This window comes from Hippoglossus stenolepis, chromosome 13 (assembly GCF_022539355.2).
Source record: "Hippoglossus stenolepis isolate QCI-W04-F060 chromosome 13, HSTE1.2, whole genome shotgun sequence".
In the NCBI taxonomy this organism is placed as follows: Eukaryota; Metazoa; Chordata; class Actinopteri; order Pleuronectiformes; family Pleuronectidae; genus Hippoglossus; species Hippoglossus stenolepis.
In genome coordinates, this window is record NC_061495.1 from 2,217,733 (window position 1) to 2,237,666 (window position 19,934).

At 46.0% G+C, this 19,934-nt stretch overlaps 1 protein-coding gene across 1 annotated transcript; it reads right to left on the minus strand.

The window, feature by feature from the left end:
* Positions 1–22: 22 nt before the first annotated feature.
* pikfyve (phosphoinositide kinase, FYVE finger containing) lies at positions 23–19,527 on the minus strand. The gene is made up of 42 exons (XM_047342501.1): positions 19,419–19,527; positions 17,048–17,247; positions 15,399–15,566; positions 14,167–14,276; positions 12,798–12,969; positions 12,485–12,692; positions 11,433–11,522; positions 11,191–11,347; positions 10,949–11,106; positions 10,495–10,606; positions 10,172–10,319; positions 9,680–9,844; positions 9,511–9,573; positions 9,288–9,417; positions 8,970–9,150; positions 8,790–8,864; positions 8,598–8,705; positions 8,341–8,481; positions 7,932–8,058; positions 6,990–7,846; positions 6,500–6,907; positions 6,101–6,201; positions 5,951–6,022; positions 5,682–5,853; positions 5,416–5,594; positions 4,991–5,104; positions 4,680–4,780; positions 4,417–4,579; positions 4,121–4,217; positions 3,881–3,938; positions 3,657–3,788; positions 3,456–3,576; positions 3,229–3,324; positions 2,944–3,024; positions 2,503–2,597; positions 2,367–2,426; positions 2,103–2,279; positions 1,752–1,855; positions 1,544–1,672; positions 982–1,243; positions 788–862; positions 23–679 (listed from the first exon to the last, which is right to left on the minus strand). Exons 2-42 carry the CDS (start codon positions 17,229–17,231, stop codon positions 564–566), a joined length of 6,267 nt encoding a protein of 2,088 aa, XP_047198457.1. The 5' UTR covers positions 17,232–17,247; positions 19,419–19,527; the 3' UTR covers positions 23–563.
* Between the last annotated feature and the right edge of the window lie 407 nt (positions 19,528–19,934).

Below are 19,934 nucleotides of genomic sequence, written 5' to 3' on the forward strand. Positions count from 1 at the left end.
ATAGTCACAAAATGACAAAGTATCAAAACCAAGAGATTTTAATTTTACACTAAAAGAAAGAAAAATAACATTTGGAGATTCGATCAGAACCAAGCTCTCGTCACACAGTCACATCCAAACATCTGATCAATACTAAAAACTGCATCATATCTGATCACTAAAATAAACAGGACATCTTCAGTGTTAATATTTTATAGTCACATCATCTCTGTACAATTACAAACTTTAAATTACATGAATGAGTTTGTTTTATCAAACTTAAACCACAGGACTGAACTATTTCAGATGAAACAGTTCGACAAACGGATAAATTAAAGTCTGATGATTCCAGAATTCGTACCCCGTTTTTTAAAACCCGATTTTAAATCGTCATAATGCCGCGGCTGCAGAGCGGTTCTGCTTCTGTGGAATGATTCTGTGCTGTGTTCTGGTCGAGTCCAGTTTGCTTCCGGGTTTCTTCTCCGTCTTTCTTGCGTTACTGGTTCCTCGAGTGTTGTGCGTGGAGAGTGTGAGAGGGAGCAGCTGTGTGTGTGTGTTTGTGTTTCTGGACGCTCACGCACCGCTCAGCAGTTGACGCCCAGGCCGGTCCAGTGGTCCGGAACCATCAGGAAGTATTTGTCCATGGCTTCGCAGAAACGAGCTCGATAAAGCTCCGGAGAGACGACGGTCGGCAGCTTCCCTGCAAACGCACACGAGGACGTTAGAGGCAGAGCGAGAGACGCTTACACTCAAAGAGACGCCCAACGTTACATATTCAACGGATTTAGAAACAGGAAGTGGCGCTGACCTTGACCTCCCAGGATTCCAGTGGATTTGACGACCATCTCCAGTCTCTTGTCCCAAGTAAACGTCCGGATATAATCTGCAGGAAAAATAAAATCACAAACTTATTTTCTGTTTCTGCGATTACTGAACGATAAAGACAAAAACAGGACGAGTGTAAAACAACCACACGATGGCAACGTGTCGGACTTCGGTCACCTATGATCCCGACCACCAGCTGATCGGTGGCATCGTCCCGCCCCACCAGCAGGGAGTAGTCGATGATGAGGTGGCTGGACAGGAAGTAGGCGTCGCTGTGTATGGCGGCGCGCAGGATGGCCTTGCAGTGCGAGCGGATGTACAGCGGGTTGTCGTGGATCAGCTTCAGCAGGTTCTCGTCCAGCAGAACCACTTCGCAGCTTTCCTTCCCCGAGTCCGTCTTCACGTTCCGGTTCCTCAGCGACCCCTTGAGGTCGAACACCTGCGGGGGGGGGAGAGACAGGAAGTTGAGAAGAAAACCAGAAAATCTAACGTTACTTTACAAAACAGCAAAATGTAAAAGCAAAGAGAGAAGAAGAACTTTTTCCAAGTTGATAGAGAGATTGAGGAAGATGCAGGATGTGATGTCGCATGAAGCTAAAAGTGATACTTTTAAAGATATTATTACTAAATAAACTGGTTTTAACCCTCAAGATTGTAAATGTTGGAAGTTTAACTGGTAAAAAGAAACTTGATCTCCACAGACGTGTGTTCAACAGATTCGTGGCACTGAGGATCTCACCTGAGCCATCTTGCGTCCGTAGAAGAGATTCTCCATCACCAGCAGATCCAGTTTCTTCTCCGTGTTGTTCTGGGAGTTTTTGTAACCAATTCGATAAACTCCCAGGATCTTCGCCAGCGCGGTCGGCCGCTGCGGAGCGAGAAGAAATAAAAGTTTAGTTCTAGAGAGTGGCAGTAACGTCCAGATGATGAGGATGTAAAGTGCAAACCTTCTGCTGCACAGCTCCGGTGATGTAGGTGAAGTAGTTAGGAGCAAAGTCCAGGAAGGACTGAACCTCCAGTCTGGGCATCTGCTTCAGGATGAACCGGTCGTCTGACGAGACACGGACCAGGAGAACACTCAACTTTCTATACTTTTATAACATGTGGTAAAAAGTTCTGTCACCAAACAACAGGCAGAGGATTCTCAGATATTCAAGTAACAACAATATTACACAGAGAAAAGAGGAAAATATGAATGTTTAAAAGTTTGGAAACAGTAAATCTGCAAACACTGGAAAAAAAAATATATAACTTGAATCTTATCAACGTACAGTAAACTGACTCGTTTCGATACCGACCTTCTGTGGCGTAGAACACGGCTCCAGACTTCCCCCCCCGAGCCTGCCAGTTGACGCAGTGAGACAGCGAGCGGACGAAATCCTCCTCGTCGCTCTCCATGATCTCCTCGCGCATCTTGTGAAACTCCTCGGCGTAGTAGATCCGGCAGTAGAACCTGGCGTTGGCGTCAGAGAACTCTGAAAGTTCAGCGCCAGACGAGAGGTTAACAGGTTTTTTAATGAAGAACTCCAGAAACAACCAAAATCAAAAAGAAGAACACTCACGAAGTTCAATGTGTGGATTCAACGTCTGTTTCTTCTGTTTGTCGCTCAGATCTGCTTCTTCTGCAAGAAACGACATTAACTGATCGGCTTCAACGGTAAAACAGTCGGTGTGAGTTTCTATTGGAGCAGAACTTACTGAGCGGGTCGGCGTCCATGCTGCTGCGGCTCTGCAGGGACGAGGCCGACTCGCTGCCGGGCCGAGCCGGGCTGCTCTTCACCCGACTCTCCGCACTGAGACAGAAAACTGATTCTTACATCGCAGACGTCACGTCAGATCGAAATAACACGACTGGGACTCGACTGTTCTACGATCAGAACATCTCCTCTGATGATGATTCAGTTCGAACTTTTACACACAATTCAAATACTTCTCTCCATTGTAGTTTAAGAAACGATTCAACCGGCGCTGCAACTGACTTTTGTTTTTTACAACTTCCCAGAGAACAAAGTCTTCAAATCACAGATTCATCCGATCACCTTCAAGTTACAGATTACAGCTGTTTACACATCATCGGAGTTTCTGTCTGGATCCTGCAACATGTTCTTGTCTGAGGAGTTTCACGAGAACCCTGTTTACCTGACGACCTGCGGAGCCTCGTCCCCTCCTGCGTTCGACACCTTGGACAAATCATCCAGAGCCGTTTTATATTCCTTACAGCTGGAACAATAAATGACACAACAACATTAGAACATTCACAGGGACACAGTTTGAAATGTAAACCAAATCGTCGTCATCTCAAAACTGTTGACAGACTAGATGTGGCTCGTTGTGTGAGAAAGAAAAATCTAGAAATGTGAGAGAAATGGAAAACATCCCATTTGATTTTAAAAAAGAGACGGACTGAGATGAGGGAGGAGTCACCTGAGAGCGAAGGCGATAATGGAGCTCGGCTCTTTCTCACACACGGCGATGGGAACCCGCTCGTGTTCGGACATCAGGTAGTGTTTGTCCGGCTCGCTGTGGACAGAGGTCACGTGACAGTCCAGACACAAACTGTTTAATACTTATTCTTATTCTTATACACACAGTTCCTCATTTCTGTCAAAGTGTTTCAGTTTTTTCTGCTTGAATTTAAAAAGCTTTCTCACAATGGGATGGGGATGGGGTTGTAGCTGTTGCCAGGCAGGAAGTTGGCGAGGATGGCCTTCATGGTGGATTTCTCCTTCACCTGACTGTCGGTGGAGCCCAGCAAGTGTGCGTCAAACACGTCTGAAAACAAGCAGATGCACAGATCATCAGACCAGAGATGTGTGTGTGATGTTTATGTTTGTGTGAATCCAAGCTTCCACCTTCTGGGAGGCTGACAGAGTCCTGCTCAGGGAAGGAAGGACCGGGCGTGATAGGCTCAGCTCCGGGGTCTCCCGGTGACGGCAGCAGGGAGGAGGTGGAGGCCGAGGGCATGGCGCTGAGGAGACGGTCCTCTGAACGAGAGAATAAACCACAGTCAGGATCAACACCAGCTTAGTGCAAACATGAAACCGGGATCTGATTCGGTCTGAGAGAGCGACCTCACCTTTATCTCCGTTCTGAACCACAGGAGAGGGGTTACGGGGGGAGGACTCCAGGGCGCTCTGAGAAAAACAAAGAGAACAACAATAAATATCATCAAACTACATTAAACCTGAATTCTATCTGGCGCTCTGGTCGGACGGCGTTCCTCTACTCCTCCACCGTCGTTACAGATCCAGCTTCTCTGGTCACACGGTATCTTTAAGGAAACAACTCGGACCCGGTCAGCGAACGCAGTACTGACCTTGCTGTCGTCAGCGGCCGTCTGTCTGTGCCTGCCCGGGCTCGGGGGGACGGACAGACGCTTTCTGCCTTTTTCCTGCTGGAACAAGTCCTGCAGCCTGAAAGGGACAGAGACAAAGTTTTGATATTGTTTTTCAAGCCCTTGAAACACGAGACTTGTGGAAACGCAGCCGGACCCGTTTCAGGTTAAAACAAACACACACATGTTCACTTCCTGCTGGGGCGAATTCATTATTCCACGATGCTGTACAACCCTCATATCTTAAAATAAAAGTTCTTTGAAGTGTCGATGCTGACCTGCTGTTCCAGGACTGTAACATCTCACACAGACCCTGTTTCTTCATCACCAGCGACTCCAGAACGGCCTGCAGCTGCTGAGGAGAGTCCACGCCGCAAACCTGCAGTCGAGCTTGAAGCTTCTCGATCCAGCTGCGCAGCTCCGCCTCCTCCATCTGCACACACACAGAAACCAGCCCAGTGAGACGACACACACCCAGAGGTTAGGACATACTGTCAGACCACAGGAGTGTCTGGACCGGCTCTCCATTAAAAAGGTTCGAGTGCGAAGAGGTCCTCCATCTTCTCCTCTCGCGTCTTACTGAAGGTGTCGGTCTTGAGGGACGTGAGCCGGTCATCGATGGCCAAGTACACCTGAGTCACTCTGAAGGGAGAGCAGAGGACGAGCGGATGTGACATTAAACTCAAGATAAACTCTTCTCTGTCGTCTTTCCTCTAGAATCACACGTTATAATTAAATCTCTTCACGTTGCTGATGTTAAACTAGGTTCTACTGATCAAGGTTAATTATTACTAGTGTTGTTCGACGTGTTTGTATGAATTCAGACCGATGAGCTCGATGGTTTTCACTTACTTGAGAGAGAAGTCCTTCAGGTCCTGCTGCAGGCTGCCTTTGGACGGTCCCATGTTCCTGATGAAGATCTTGGGACGAGGAAGACAAATCTCCAACAGCCTCACTGAAGAGTAGCTGAGAGGGAAACAGGAAACAGTGGTTTTAAAACCCTTTAAATTACTGACTGTTTCTGTTCATGTTTCACTGTAAACTCTTCTTTCTCCATTTTTTCTGTGTTCATTTAGCTTTTTACTGATCCTTATATTTAGCTTTCTGGATTAAATACCAGCGACCACAGTGTGGAGATCAAAATAAAGAATAAAATGAAAACACCAGACTAATTCCTGGTGATTTTAACTGTAGATTTAAAATCTTATTTTCTCTGTGTTTGTTCATATCTAACTTTCTGCCACAAACCAGAGATCACTACATTTCTTCTGACCAACCTGAAGGACGCCACCATCTGGTTGTATGAGAAGTACTGGTGGTAATCTTTGTGCATGGAGTGTCCACACGGCTCTGCATTAGCTCGCCTGGTGTACTGGTGCCCGTAGAAGCGAAGCTCCAGGTATTTGGCAAAAGACATTGACCACGAGTCGTTGGACAGAGGCACGACCGGAGTCACCTGAAAGAGGAGGAGACAATTCACAATTTAAATTAGTGTTAATACTATAAAATATTTACGTGTATGTTTTCGGGAGCGTCTCCTGACCTGTTTGCAGATGCGGCACCAGGAGTAGTTGAGGATCGTGTGTTGATACCCAGGTACGGGGGAGTCCAGCTCCTTCAACACGATCTGCACGCAGCCGCTGCCGTGCACGAACCGGCGGATGTGGTGCACCATGGGAGTCTCACAGTACATACTGGGGCACTGGTAAGACGGCCTGGAGAAAACATTGGAATCTCACATTATAGAATTATGTTTTTTAAGGAACAATTAATACAAATTCATCTTAAAGTGCACTTCTATCGTCGTCTTACCTAAAACAATATCGCTCCAGGAATATCCCCAGAGAGAGGTCATTCTTGCCGTAGAATTCCATGGTGACGATCCTGTTGACAATAAAATCAGTGACTACGACTCGTTAAAAACAAGATATGAGATTGTTCCTTCGGTCGCGGAGCGTTTACCACGGGCTGACGCAGGGGTTGGGCGAGTTGTTGGACTGAGCGGAGGAGCTGCTGAAGAGGACGCACAGTCTCTGATGGTTGACCGGGTTCAGGCAGTCGAGCTGAGGACGACGACAGAAACATGAGAACCAGTCGCTGCCACAGACACATTTCAGTTCAGGGTTTGTTAACATCACGAAACAATAAAACTAATCCCCAACGGGACCTCTAACTGTATCTTGTACATTTACAGTGATATGAAACCAAATCAGATCTGAAAAGCTGGGACCAGGGAATGTTTGTATTTTATAAACATAAAATAAAACTACACGCTCAAAAAATCCTCCGATTTGAGAAGCAGGAACCAGCGGATTATGACAACTGATGAATTTGTATTTGATTGATTCGATCTCCGCTCACCTTGGGGGCCCAGCTCATATCATTAAGTTTACTCGGCTTCTCCTCTTCGCCGTCGGCCTTCACCGGTGCTTTGAGCGGCGCCTCCCCCGCTCTGCTCTGGCCGCTGGCAGGAGGGTGCTGCAGGAGGACGCTGCTGAAGGGGTCGGTGGCTTCCCTCTGCCGGATGCGACCTCCCTTCGCTCTGTAGTCCGCCAGCATCTTGGCCAGACCCTGGCTGCCGTTCAGCTGCTCTATGATGCGGGTGCTGGTCAGACTGTGACAGGGCAGGACTTCCAGGGGCCTGGGGGGTGCATTGCCATTGGTCTGACCTCCGACCAGAGAGGAAGGAGCGGAGTCTTTAAGGAGTTGACGCTTTCTACGGCCGTCCAGTTCCTTCAGGTCTTTGTTGAGGAGAGGAGACAGGTAGACCTACAGGACAGAGACAAAACACAGTTCAGAGAAGTGGTTCCTCCTGTAAATCGAATAGTTGAACACCAGCAAAGTTTGGTACCTGTTCAGGAAAATAATCCCTGCTGGGGCAGTTCATGCCGGCGGGTATGAGGAGGAACGGCTCTTTAAACGTGATGAAGGGAGAAATGCACAGGATGATGTCCTTGAGCTCCTGCTTGAAGACAACGGAGATGGACTTCAGACGGTCGTCAAACGAAGCCACCTGCTCGGCCACATACATCCCGGTGTCGTCCTGCAGGGGGTCTCGAAACAGCCGAGGAGTGGGCGTCTCTGAACCGTCCTCGTCCTCCATACTGAGCGAATCCTCCTTGAAGAGGCTCCCCTCCTCCCTCGTATCCCCCTCAGACATGGGGACGAGTGTGTCCGACAGCGTCATGTCCTGGTCGTCCTCCATGAGAAAGGGAGGGGACACGGAGAGAGGAGGTGCAGGTGGACTGGAAAACGGCGAGGAGATCATTGTCACCATGTTCATAGAGGGGGGTGATCTTGTTTTCAGTGCGTCTTGAAGACCGTCCATCTCAACATTTTTGGACAGAGCCTCAGAGAGAAACCTGTCCTCCACGGGTTGTCCATCCAGGAAAGAGTCTTCACTCCCGGACATCTTCTCCTGACTCTCCCCGTTTGTCTCTTTCCCTCCGCTCGCCTCCTCCGCCTCCTCCTCTGCAGAGACGCTCTCCAGCAGGCAGGGGAACGAGGCGCTGTGGGCCAAACTGGGCGGCATGGCGAACTCGTCCATGAGGAAAGAGATCTCCAGCTGCGAGTGGTAGGCCACACACACCATGAGCATGATGATCTCCTTCACCCGCGCCAGCTCGTACTCTGAGGCGCCGCGCAGCTTGATGGAGCAGCCGAGGTGAGGAAGACAGCCCTCGAAGAACATCAGAGTTTTCACCTCGTCTACAAGGACGGACACAGAATGACGTGTTGTGTTAACGTCACAGCAGCTTTCACTGAGAGTCGAGTGTGTAAATACTGGTCTTACTGTTGGCCAGGGTGAAGGGCTGCATGTAGAACTTGTGGCAGGTCCCCAGACGAGGTTTGGTGAGCAGCTGATCCATGGACATCACCAGGTCTCCCTGCGTCATATGACTCACCCTGTCCAAGACTTGCTGGACAAACAAAAGAGGAATAAGAGATAATTAACAATCAGCTGAGGTCCAGAACTTCTCTGCAAAGACAAAGAGTTAAAAGTCTTTCTCATTCCGTGATGAATTAGAAACAGTTCAGGGCTTTTCTCTTCAGACTGATCACAGTTTCCAGGGCGTTGCTTCATGTCATCTTTTACGATTGCTCAATTATTCAAAATCCTTCACAGAGATGAGCATCGTCCACACAGATGTTAATATCAGGTTTGAACAGCGGGACTTCTGCAGCTCGAGGGCTGAACTGACCGGTTTGACGTTGATGACCAGGGTGATGCCGTGCTCCAGCAGCATGTCCTGAGCGATGCGGGACACCGTCTTTTCCACCAACACCAGGTTGGGACGAACGTCGACGATGCGCTGGACATAGTTCTTCAAAAACTCTCGTTCCTGAGGGAGAATTAATGAGAAAGAAAAAAAATTTGAAAAACAAATGCAACAACAAACCAGAAGAAAACCGGTTGTTTCCTCTGTGCTGTATTGTTGACTGAGACCGACTCACTGACCTGCAGCACAATGGGGTCGATGCAGGTGAACTTGGTCTCCTCCCTGTACAGATACTCTATGGAGCACTTCAGCAGCAGGATCTTGGGGTTCTTGATGTAGGCGTTCATCTGTTTACAGGATGTTATATTCAATAATGGCGGGCGAGAATATTTTAATAAATTTTTTACCGAACAGAAGAACGCTGACTCCACCTTCTTGTGGGCGATGTTCTTGGTGCAGACGAAGCCGTTCACCACTGTTGAGTCAAACTTCCTGCCTCCAGAAATCTACAGCACGTAAACAGATTCAGTTCTATTCTGAAAACAGCTCAATGAATGTGACACAAGACTAAAGTTGGACAGTTCGACTGATTCAGTGACACGGTTCCCGACCTTCTTGATGTGGACCAGCTGTCGGATGTCCATGTCGTCGTCGCAGTTGCGAACGTCAGGCCGCACTGTCTGGACGACCTGTCTGACCACGGGGACGATGATGTCCCGCCAGGACAGAGACAGAGACTCGCTGTAGAGCAGCTGCTGCAGCAGCGCCATCATGTGGCTGTGGTTGGCCGAGCTGAACAACAAACAGGTTTTCATACTTTAAAAAAACCCTTTTCCATCGGTCAAAACTCCCACCAACACCCACTGAACTGAACTGTGTCTCAATTGTACACAGATAAATGTAAATGTATATCCAGTGTCTCCACTCACAGGAGCCTCTCCATGGCCTTCTTCTCTCCGTTCTCCTCTCGGAGCTGGTCCAGGGAGCTGAGGTGCCAGCCCAGCGGAGTGAACAGCATCTCTTTGGCCTTTTCCTCCACACGACGGTTGAACAGAGACTCTGCATGAACAATGAGTCACGGAGCAGAAGCAGGTTTTAATGGCTGCAAGTTTCTCCTCCTATAAAATCCACGAGGAAATGCAGAGTTCTTACCCTTGATGAAAGCATCGCTCATGATAATGTTCTGTCCCCCGTCCTCAGACACGACGAACTCGGCTGAAAGAGGAGAGAGATCACACAGATATCTGACCGTGAGACGCAGCGTAGTAACAGTGACGTGTGCACAGCGACCTGGACACAGCTGGACCCACAAATTAAATACCTTTTTGCTCAGTAGCAGGAGGTACATGTGGATATTTGGACTGTTTCTTGATGTGGAAGTTGACATTGTTTTGCTCCATGTTGAGGTTGATGGAGGCCGCGGAGTCGCTGTCCACCACCGACTGGAAACTGCTGACAGACGTCCTCTTGCTGGGGCTGGCGGAGTCTGGACAGTGACGGGGTCAGTGAACCCACATTTATTTATTTCACTGCATGTCACATGTTTTTTCCATCCTCTCTCTCTCTCTTTCTCTTTCTCACATTGAAAGAGAGTCTGGTTCTAGACGTTTATTCCACTTAATGATGGAGTCTTTTCTCTCCACAGTCGCCAAAGTGCCGCTCATTGTGGGAACTGTTGGGTTTCTCTATAATTTGTAAGGTCTTAAAAATGAGCAGCTACTGGGATTTTGATCCACAAAAGCCAAACCTGCAGACAAAGAGCAACGATCCAACCAAACACAGTTTAGTAAAGCATGAGACGTGAGGTACATACTTGGCAACGTGTAATCGCTCTCATCTGCAAGCTGCTCTGTGTCGCTGTCATCGAACTTGATGTCTTTGAACCAGGACGGCTCTGAATGTCCCTCCAGGGAGTTGACACTGTCGCTGTCTGGAGACGGCGTTTCGGAGAACTCTGTGCTCTAGAGATCAGACGGAGCCACGTCACCATCAGCACATTTCACTTCCCTGAACACTGTAAAACTGTTTCCACTGCCTCTGGAATGTGAGAGGTGTTTAACCGTGTTTAGCTTTAGACATTAAACGTCTCGTTTCCCAGAGTGCACGGCATTTTGCTGATCAGGAAAGGGTTCAAACCTGGAGGGGGCGGTAGAGAGCGTACTCGTCCCTGAAGAGCTGGTCGTGGTGGGTGACACAATCCAGCCAGCGCCCGTCCACTAACGCCTGGCCGATGGCGATGGCCTGGGCCCTGCGACGCAGAGACATCAGCAGGAAACACAAGGTGAAGAGCAGCTTTCAACTTGTAAATCAATTAGACGCGTGAGTGACGCCACTAATGATGATATATTTATTCCTCCTCTTTTTATTTCTCATGTGAAAATAGACAAACAAAGCTAAAACTTTAAGTAATTCTTGAATCAAAATGCCAAAGTTCATTGTTTTCAGTTTCTCACATGTGGTTTTCTTTGTCATGATTATAATGGAATACCCCAAAAAAAAAAAGACTTCTTGAAAATTAACTCTACTGGATCATTAAAGAGTGAAAACTCTAAAGTACAGTGTAGAATAGGTTTGTCCAGTGAGATCCTACCTCGTGGAGATGGTGCCATTCCTCAGCAGCCAGTTGACGAGCTCCTTTCCCACAATGCAATTGGGGTAGGTCCTCAGCCAGTACCTGTGGTCCTGAAACTCCATCCCCGTGTTGTTGTGGCAGATTTTCTTCCACAGGTCCTTCAGCTGAGAGGAATCCTGTAAGAAATGACAACTTTGAACAACTGTGTGGATAAATCGAGATGAAAAAAAAAAGGATGAAAGAAGGAACACAGCCGTCACCAGTAGGATCTTCCTCTCCTCCTCACTGTGGTCCAGCTTGGTGCCGCTCTTGGTGCCCGACAAGGCTCGGCTGGTGGGGGGGCTGACCGAGCTGTCGTAGGACGGCACCATGGAGGAGCCAGAGCGGTCCAGCGACAGGTTGGTCACACTGGCCGACCTGTGGGAGAGACAAACAGGGAACCTGTTGGTTTGACTGTCCTCGGTCACTGAGCTTCACAATCCAACCCAAAGCAGCACCTGACCTCTTCCTCGCGGGCGATTTGCCGACGTCCTCTTGTAGAGTTGTCAGTCTGGAAGTGAGGCCGCTGCTCTGAGGCTCCTGGTGAATCATACTAACGCACACAGACACAAATACACTTTGACTGGTGTCCTCTCTGCGCTGCACTTCCTCTACGTCAGGTTTACAGTCAGTGAATTTGAGCATGCAGAAAAGCTTTTGGTCTTTACAGAGGTGGAAAGCGTCGGCCTTCACCTACAGAAAGCTAAAGCACAGGCAGGTGTGAAAAAATGAATCAAACAAACAGCGAGACTCACTTCTTTCTCATCCCAATGGGAGTTTTTCTATGCCAGGAGAGAGAGAGAGAGAGGATACAGTTTTCTATGAGGCAAGTTGACAGATAAAATAAGCAGCGAGCACACTGATTCAAAACAACAGCAGCCTAACAGGCGTGGGGTTAAAAAGCTTAATTTAACAGTTTGCCTGTTTTATTCTGTGCATGGTTAATGAACTGTATCGTCAATAAGTAACTTAAAGTTTGTGTGATTTAAAAGTTATTTATTAATTTGTCTCTGACCTGTTAGATCACAAGTCTTCTTTTGTTGGTCCCTGTGTCTGGGCATCATAAAGACGCCTGTAGTTTCTTACCAACTTGCAAAGTCTCTCCACAAAAAGTTGTCATTGTTGGATTTTTTACCTCACGTCTTATTTCTGTTTTTGGGTTTCATCCGTGTCCGAGTAGGGACAGAAGGCTCCGTCCATTTCCTTATATGTATCTAACATTAGGCATAAATGAGCCTTTAGAGTGAACTTCTCTTTATGACACGGAGCCGTCATCGTATGATTCTGTGTCTTAACCATGCACAGGGTCCAGTACAAACAGAGCACACACAGATGTTTTAAACAGCTGGAAATCAAGACAGAGAAAAGAGCGAGAGCACAGCTGGTGAAAACTGGAAAAAAGATGAGGGCAGCGTGTTTCCATGACAAAATAATAACATGATAATACCTCTGTGAAGAAATCACTAAACTAAGTATTGATTTTGGTTGTGTGTCTGTGTGTGTGTGTGTGTTCACCTCTGCCAGGTCAGGTCTTCCTCGAGGAAGATGTTCCTGCTGGACTTACGCCCCCCCACCGGCGTCCGCGGCTCGCTGGGCTCCAACACGCACACGGAGCAGGGAGAGTCGGACAGGGCGCTCAGGTCCTCTCCGATGGAGCCCGAGTCGGCTGAGTGAGCGTAGTTTAGGGCTATTTTACGACAGTACGTGCAGGCTCGTAGATCCCCTGGATAAACAGAGACCAAGTCAGAGAGACGACGAAGAGAAGACGGGGGATGAACCCAATCAGACTAATTTATGACACAGTATTGATCTTGAATACGTCACTAACCCGTGTAGCCCATGAACTTTCCGGGGATTTCCTGGTTGCAGCAGCGGCTGCAGAAGATCTGGCCGCACAGTCGACAGTGGTGGCGACGGCGGAAGGTGGTGAACTTCTCATTGCAGTCGTAACACTCTTTACACTGACTATCTGGCATCCAGTACTGCTTCAGATCGCTGTCCTGAAGAATAACATGAATATCATCAATAATAAAACACAACAAAAAACATACAAACAATGAAACACAAAGTGCATCACAATGCCCTAGATCCTTACAGAGCAAAACAATAACAACTAATGTTCAAATCGTTTATATTTTCACATAAACTTGGAAATAACTCAAAAGGTTTCAGGCTCCAGAAACTTTTACAAACATAAGAAGTTAAGTGGGAAATATTTAGATATTAATTATAAGCCAACTTAAGTCCTTTAGACCAAAGGTCACATTTTCTCTAAATTACAACGTGAAACCAAAGTTAACCAGATCAGATGGAATCAATGGAACAAACACAGAAGCTTAGTTCAGACTTTCAAGTTGAAAAATTAAGTTCCCAGAGAAATAGAAAAGTAAAACTCGAGCACCAGTTTCTAAATCACGTCTCAGGAGGGGAAACGAGGTCGAGTTAGCCTGAATAATTATACAAGCATTTCACGGTGGACGACTGGAAAACAAGTCCTATTGTCTGATGAATCCACGTTTGAGATTTATTACAAGAACAGAAGTGTGTATGTGAGGAGACGAACAAGAGGGAGAATGATGCCACTTGTTACTGTCCTGTTTTATATCATTAAAGAGGACAAGGAAACTTCAGTCTTATCGGATTAGCTGATAATGACCCATGACAGGTTTATAACCAATATCTGGAAACTCTGGAAATACCCCCGTGCAGGAAAGAACATCGTGACAAGAAAAATCACATTCTTAAATATTCTACAGAAGAAATTCATATCATGGATTTAAATAATGATCACTTATACATTACATACGTTACAAAATACTCCAACACAACTACAACACACTGGTATCTCATGTTCTGGTATCATAAGTGAACACAGAGAAGGACAAGTCGCTGAAAGGTTGGTTGGGTATGAATTAAAAAAAGCTACCAAAGCTCAATCAACACTTTTGGGAAGATGTTAAACTGACGTGTTTGGTCGTCCATCACAATCATCAAAAGACTAAACGGAGGAATAACTTTTAAAAGATCTGTGTTCATCCCTCCAGTTCCAGGCACCAGGAATCGACTTCTTTATACACAACACTTACCGAGACACAAACCACGATGGTGAAAAGTAAGGGCAGGGATTGGTTTACGTGGAGCGACGACGGCCCGTCCGTAAACAAGTCTGAGTTGTAAAAGGACAAAGAGTTCGCTACCTGGCTCTTTCCCTCCATGATCTCCTTCAGCCTCTTCAGTGCAGTCCGGAGTTGAACAGCTGTACGAGGGTCATGGTTGCTTAGAGGCGCATCTGCTTTCCTGCTGCCGTCTGGAATCATCCACATGTACACACACACACACACAAATAAATAAACTAACTTCACTTTTTCTTTACAATCCATCCTGCTGCCTTGTCAAATGCTTGTATTAGATAAATTGGAGACTTGCTCTGAAGTCGTCTTCCTCATGTCGCTTTTACAGACGCCAGCTCAGTGACAAACATTTGACAACGCACTTCCTCATCTTATGAATAAGTTGGGCAAAAAGTTGCAAATGTGTATTAAAAGTAACACATGATGCAAGTAACACATGATCACTTAAAAAAAAAAAAAACTGGCCGAGGAACAAAAACATGTTGAGCATAATTTTTGTTAGCTTCAAAATCATTCATGACAAATCATTCCAGTCATTAGTACCTGAGTGGAAACATCAGGGCAAACCAAAGACCAAGAGAAAGCACTGCATTGACAACGCAAATATCAGAACACACACACGCACATGCACTCAGACACACAACACGGTTTGAGTGGGGTTGAGTTGTTATAGTCAAGCTAAAAGAAAAACAACAAAGTGCAGAAGGCCCCTCACCTGGCCAATCCACTGAAATCAGAAAAGACATGAGAACGGTCGTTACAGCCTGAACACGCATTCATCCTCCTCATAAATAATATGAATATGAATAAAACCCTTCGCTTTCCTCTCGTCTTAAGAATCTTCTGCAGTCGAGTGTAAATTAAAAACCTGAAGGAGACTAAACTAAGAAGAGTAGGAAAACTTTTGACGTCAATGTCAGAAGACAGTGAGGAATGAAGACAATGTTATCAGTGGCCTCTGATTAGTTCATTCAATACGTGACAGGGGCCTTAAAATCTACTTCAGAACTTTCAAATACGAGATGATGAACAAATGTGAGAAGCGAAGGCACATTTAAGCAAAGCATTTTTAAAGACACATATTAAAAAAGTTTGATTATGTATATAAAATACAGTAAATCCTTGCAGGACTTGTTACCACAACAGCCGAAATAAGTTGTTAAAACCTGAAAGACAGGACTAGAAACTCTACAAAATAAGAGTTTCCTGTTAACGTTATTCATCACAAACCTGCTTCTTATTTGAGCCGACTCTGCAACACGCACAAGCCTGTAACCCGTACTGTGTGTGTGTTTCACCTGAGGCGGTGGAGGTGCGTCTGACGTGGTCACCGTGTTGTTTCCGGTGCGAGCCTGAGCTGTAGAGGGAGTGGGAGGGGCTTGTGGACCAGCTCCTCCTGTCTGACTGGGGAGAAGGGGACGGCACATCTGGCTTGTCTGCAGCTGCTGAGGGAGGACGTCCCTCATCTGTTTACACGCACACGCACACACACACACACACACACACACACACACACACACACACACACACACACACACACACACACACACACACACACACACACACAGTATTTATAAATTCTTTAATTCTACAAGTGCCTTGAAGCTTCTTTCGAACAGCAAACGCCGTCTCCACTTCCTCCCACTATACAGTCGTCCACATTTATTTACAGTCTATATTTTTGCTTATCTGCCTTCAAATGTAATTAAAGGAAAGCTCAGCCCCTCCTGTGATCTCATCTGTAGGAGCGTTGTGAGGTTTACAACATTCAGGGCCCCATGCTGTGATGACGGCTGCTGCTCAGAGTGCGGGACTGTGGCGGCAGGACTCTAAACTCACGAGTCATGTGGCTCCCAGGCCGGCAATTCAAATCACATGACCTCACAAGACTTGTGGCTGATTGTCCCTGACTTCTTTACACTGCCTGAAGTTTGGAAACAGTGAATAAGTCAGTGAGTTGTCTCATTACAAGATTTACAGATATAGTTTTGCCCTGTTAAATTCAGTACCACAACTTAACTCAGTTTAAAGGTCACTTTTCACTTTTCACTAACGGCAGACATCAGGGATTAATGTCAACAAATCTACTTTTATTTTAGTTCCTCTACAAGGAAATATGTGCCTCTTAAATATTAACACAATCTCCTGCACATGAATAAAACGTTTCTTTGTGAGAATGTGAGCTTTGTATGACGACGCTTCAGGTAACTTTGTGTGCGATTGTTAAACATTTACTGTGACTTGTACATGTTGTAAAGTTTTAGTCGGGACTATTACCAAATCTTCATAAAATGATATTTCCCCATCGTAAATGATATTTGAAGGATACAGAAAATGTTAATTTAACAATCTCTGTTTGTGAATCAAATCAAATTATCTTATTATAAGATTTTCTGTTTGTACACTAAGGAGAAGTTTTGGAGCTGAATCCTTCATGTCCTGAAATGTGTGATTCCAGGTTTGTCTTGTTGTGCAGGTGACTCCTGACTGGGTTGGGACTGGGCTGACTGGGCTGTTTGAACATTAAACATCACAGCGAATAGGCTCAGTTATTTACTTTTCGTGTCCTGAAACCTTTCGTCAAATACCTGAAGGAGTTTTACTCACTCCTCAGTGTATTCAAACGTCACAGCAGGAACTTGACTATTTAACAGTCAGTGGGTTCCTCGTCTTGCCCGTGGGCACTTTGAGGACTGGAGGAGCCGGGAATCTAACCACCGACCTTCCAACCACTGGATGACGTGCTCTGCTTCCTGAGCCACCACAATCTAATCAGCGATTAGCTGCTTTTTCTGACTCTCACTCCACTCTCTCCACATCTGTCTAAATTGTGTCTAGGGTCAGTTTAGCTTCTACTTTCACACAGGATAACCAAACCAGAATATCGATACACAACGGGGCAACCTCCATGTCATCGTGTGTGTTTGTGTAGACATGCATCCCTGACCTTTGTTGTTGAAACGAAACAGGTTGACGAAGGAGCTGTATGCCGAGCGCAGAGGAGGCTCATCCTGCTCCGGAGTCAGGGGTTTGAAGTGGGTGAGGTGGGAGGGGCTGGCGGGCGAGAGGACAGGCGGCTCCACACTCCACTCCGTTGAGGACGAGGACGAGGACTTGTCGTCAGCAGCCATGTTGCTGCTACTCCTGCTAGAGAGGTAAAACAAAAATATATATATACATATCTTAAGAATGAGGTAAGTTTACAGTTTGTGTTTCTTGTCTTCCAGTTTGAATGTGTATGCTTTCATGTGCTTCCTTCATCAAACTGTGACAGGTTCTCCAGACCAGCATCAGTCACTGGTCAGTTCCAAGATCAGGTCTTTAATAACATCGGTTATGGTCAAAACAAATGACAACTGCTACATGAAGCGGCACGTTGCAGTCACAGTTTACACAATCGGCAGTGGACATAAAAATGAAACTATAATAAATCAGCTGTAATAACCAGTCTATCATCAGTATCTCCAGGGTCCATCATGAATTAACGTTGATAAACTTGTTTAACAATCACAGAATGTAAAACGATCTTTAAAGTCCCCGATCTGAAACTCTACATGTTTTATAGGTTTCTGTAGAATAAAAACAGTCCCATGATGTTTGTCCTATGGTTTCATTCCGTCAATCTGAAGTTTCCGTTTTTCCTTCAACAGGAAACAGACTTTTTTTTAAAGAAGCCAGCACCAAAAGCTGAAGAGGTTTCTTTAAAACACACAAAGTGTCCACACATCATCTTTCACACTGAACGTCCGAAGTGAGTTTAAATACAGATCGTCCGACTCACGCGCTCATGAGGCGACCGGGCGGCGGACTCGACCCGCCGGAGCCGCGGCTCGCACCGACACCATGATCCGTTAATAACCCGAGTAAAGAACCGGGAGTAAACCTCCGGGTCTCCTCCACACTTACCCGCTGAGAGGACACTACTGACGGCTCCGTCTAAAGCCACGGTGCTGAGATAAGAGGAGAAGGAGCGAGAGGAGAAGGAGCGAGAGGAAGAGGAGGCAGCAGCAGCATCACGTTCCTCAGATCATGTGATCAGACCGTGACAGCGTGACTCCACTGTCCGGAAGTGCCAGAGCCCTGCACCCGAACCCTGCACGCACAGTCTGGGACCTGGACACCGTGCGGAGCCTGTGCACGGGATAATGTGCACGGGATATTGTGCACGGATAATGTGCACGGGATTATGTGCATAGCAATAGCGATATAACAAATCAATATGATGCTTAGTGGCTGATCAATCAATCAAGAGCAGCTGATTCACTGATGTAAAATTAAAAATATATTTAGTTACAGCTTTATATGCAAATAAGTGATTATTTAAATAAATATCTCACGTTTGGCTGAGCGATAAATAATGTCAATATTCATTGCAAAAATAATTTGCATCAATATCCACATGACAAATGTGCAATATATGTGTAATAATGATATTAAAAGAGAAAGTTGGTTACTTTTTAATTAGTATACATGGCTACTTATTTATTCAAAAAGATCATATTCAATATGAGCAAGTTATGAGTGATATAATGAAAAAGAAGCCAACGTTGACTTTAATCTTCCCAGAAACTCTACAGTAAAATCATCTCTAACTTCACAAAGTGACAGTGGAGGTGAAACATCTGTGTCACCTCTCAACAGAAGCGACCAGCGACTAAAACACAACCACTTCTCATTCAAACATGAATGAAGCAGACCGATGCCATTTTAAATACATGTTTAGAGTAATCCTCGCCCAATTAATAATTAATAACACATTGAGAACTTGACCTTCTACGCGAAGAGCCTTGAGATCGTGTATATGATGCACATTTCATGGAATTGTTGTCATTGTGCTTTCACACGTAAACACCAACATGTCTCAGCTTCTCTCCAGTCGCGTCCCGATGACGTGTTTTCAGCGTTAAACCCGCTCCGACGTGTTTCCTGGACGATGAGACACAGAAAGTGGAGCCGATCTGCAGAATCACAAACTGACTTCAGACCCGTTTTGTTTTGATTTGTCCAGCTTGAAACAGACGTTCAGCTCGTTTCGTCGAACTTAGTAGCATCGAGTGTCGGCGCGTTTTTTTTTTGTTGCTAAACAGCGACATTTGCATCTTAATGAGACGAAGCGAAGACAAATAAACAGTTTTCATTCACAGCGAACGCGACAATCAGCCGGTCGAACTACGAGTTGGCTAACGTTAGCCCCGGCTAGCTCTCCCCGGCTAACGTTAGCCTCCCATGCTAACTAGCTGCGATAACTTTACAATAGCAATACTCTTCATGGTTTCAATGTGTCCGGGATCGTCGTGCCAGTAGAAACGTGGACTCACCGGTGGACGTCGAGTCTGAAACATCCCTGAACGCCGCGGATCCGAGGACGAGGAGCCACCAGCTGAAAACACCCAAACACAGGCGGACAGACCCGACCAGTCCAGCCCCGCACCCGCTCTGTTGTGATCCGCACAGGACGGGCAGCAGAGCGCCGAGACATCGAAGGAACTTGTCTTCTCTCGTGATAGAGCGCCGCCTATGGTCAGATTGAGGGACTGACATAAAACAAGAGAAATATTAGGGAATAATTCATCTTAAAAAAGAGTGAAAAAAGGATTCAATTCATTTTATTTTTGTTTTATTTGCACGACGCCAAATCCTAATATACATTATAAGATAAGATGAGATAAGATGAAACAAGACCAGACCAGATAAGATAAGATAAGATAAGATTTGTATTAATCCTGAAGGAAATTCTTGTGCCAGCTTGCTCCAAGATCACTGTATCAACAATTTATAACATAATATAATACATTGAAAAAACAATAGATATAATATAATAAATAAAACCATGA

What these genes read in the sequence shown, in the direction of transcription:
- pikfyve (XM_047342501.1), bottom strand. Translation starts at nt 17,231, where the DNA reads ATGGCTGCTGACGACAAGTCCTCGTCCTCGTCCTCAACGGAGTGGAGT. An exon ending in CTGGAGCGATATTGTTTTAG is followed by an intron (nt 5,854 to 5,950) that starts GTAAGACGACGA and finishes TGTTTTCTCCAG; the next exon opens with GCCGTCTTACCAGTGCCCCA. An exon ending in CGTGTTCTACGCCACAGAAG is followed by an intron (nt 1,856 to 2,102) that starts GTCGGTATCGAA and finishes GTGTCTCGTCAG; the next exon opens with ACGACCGGTTCATCCTGAAG.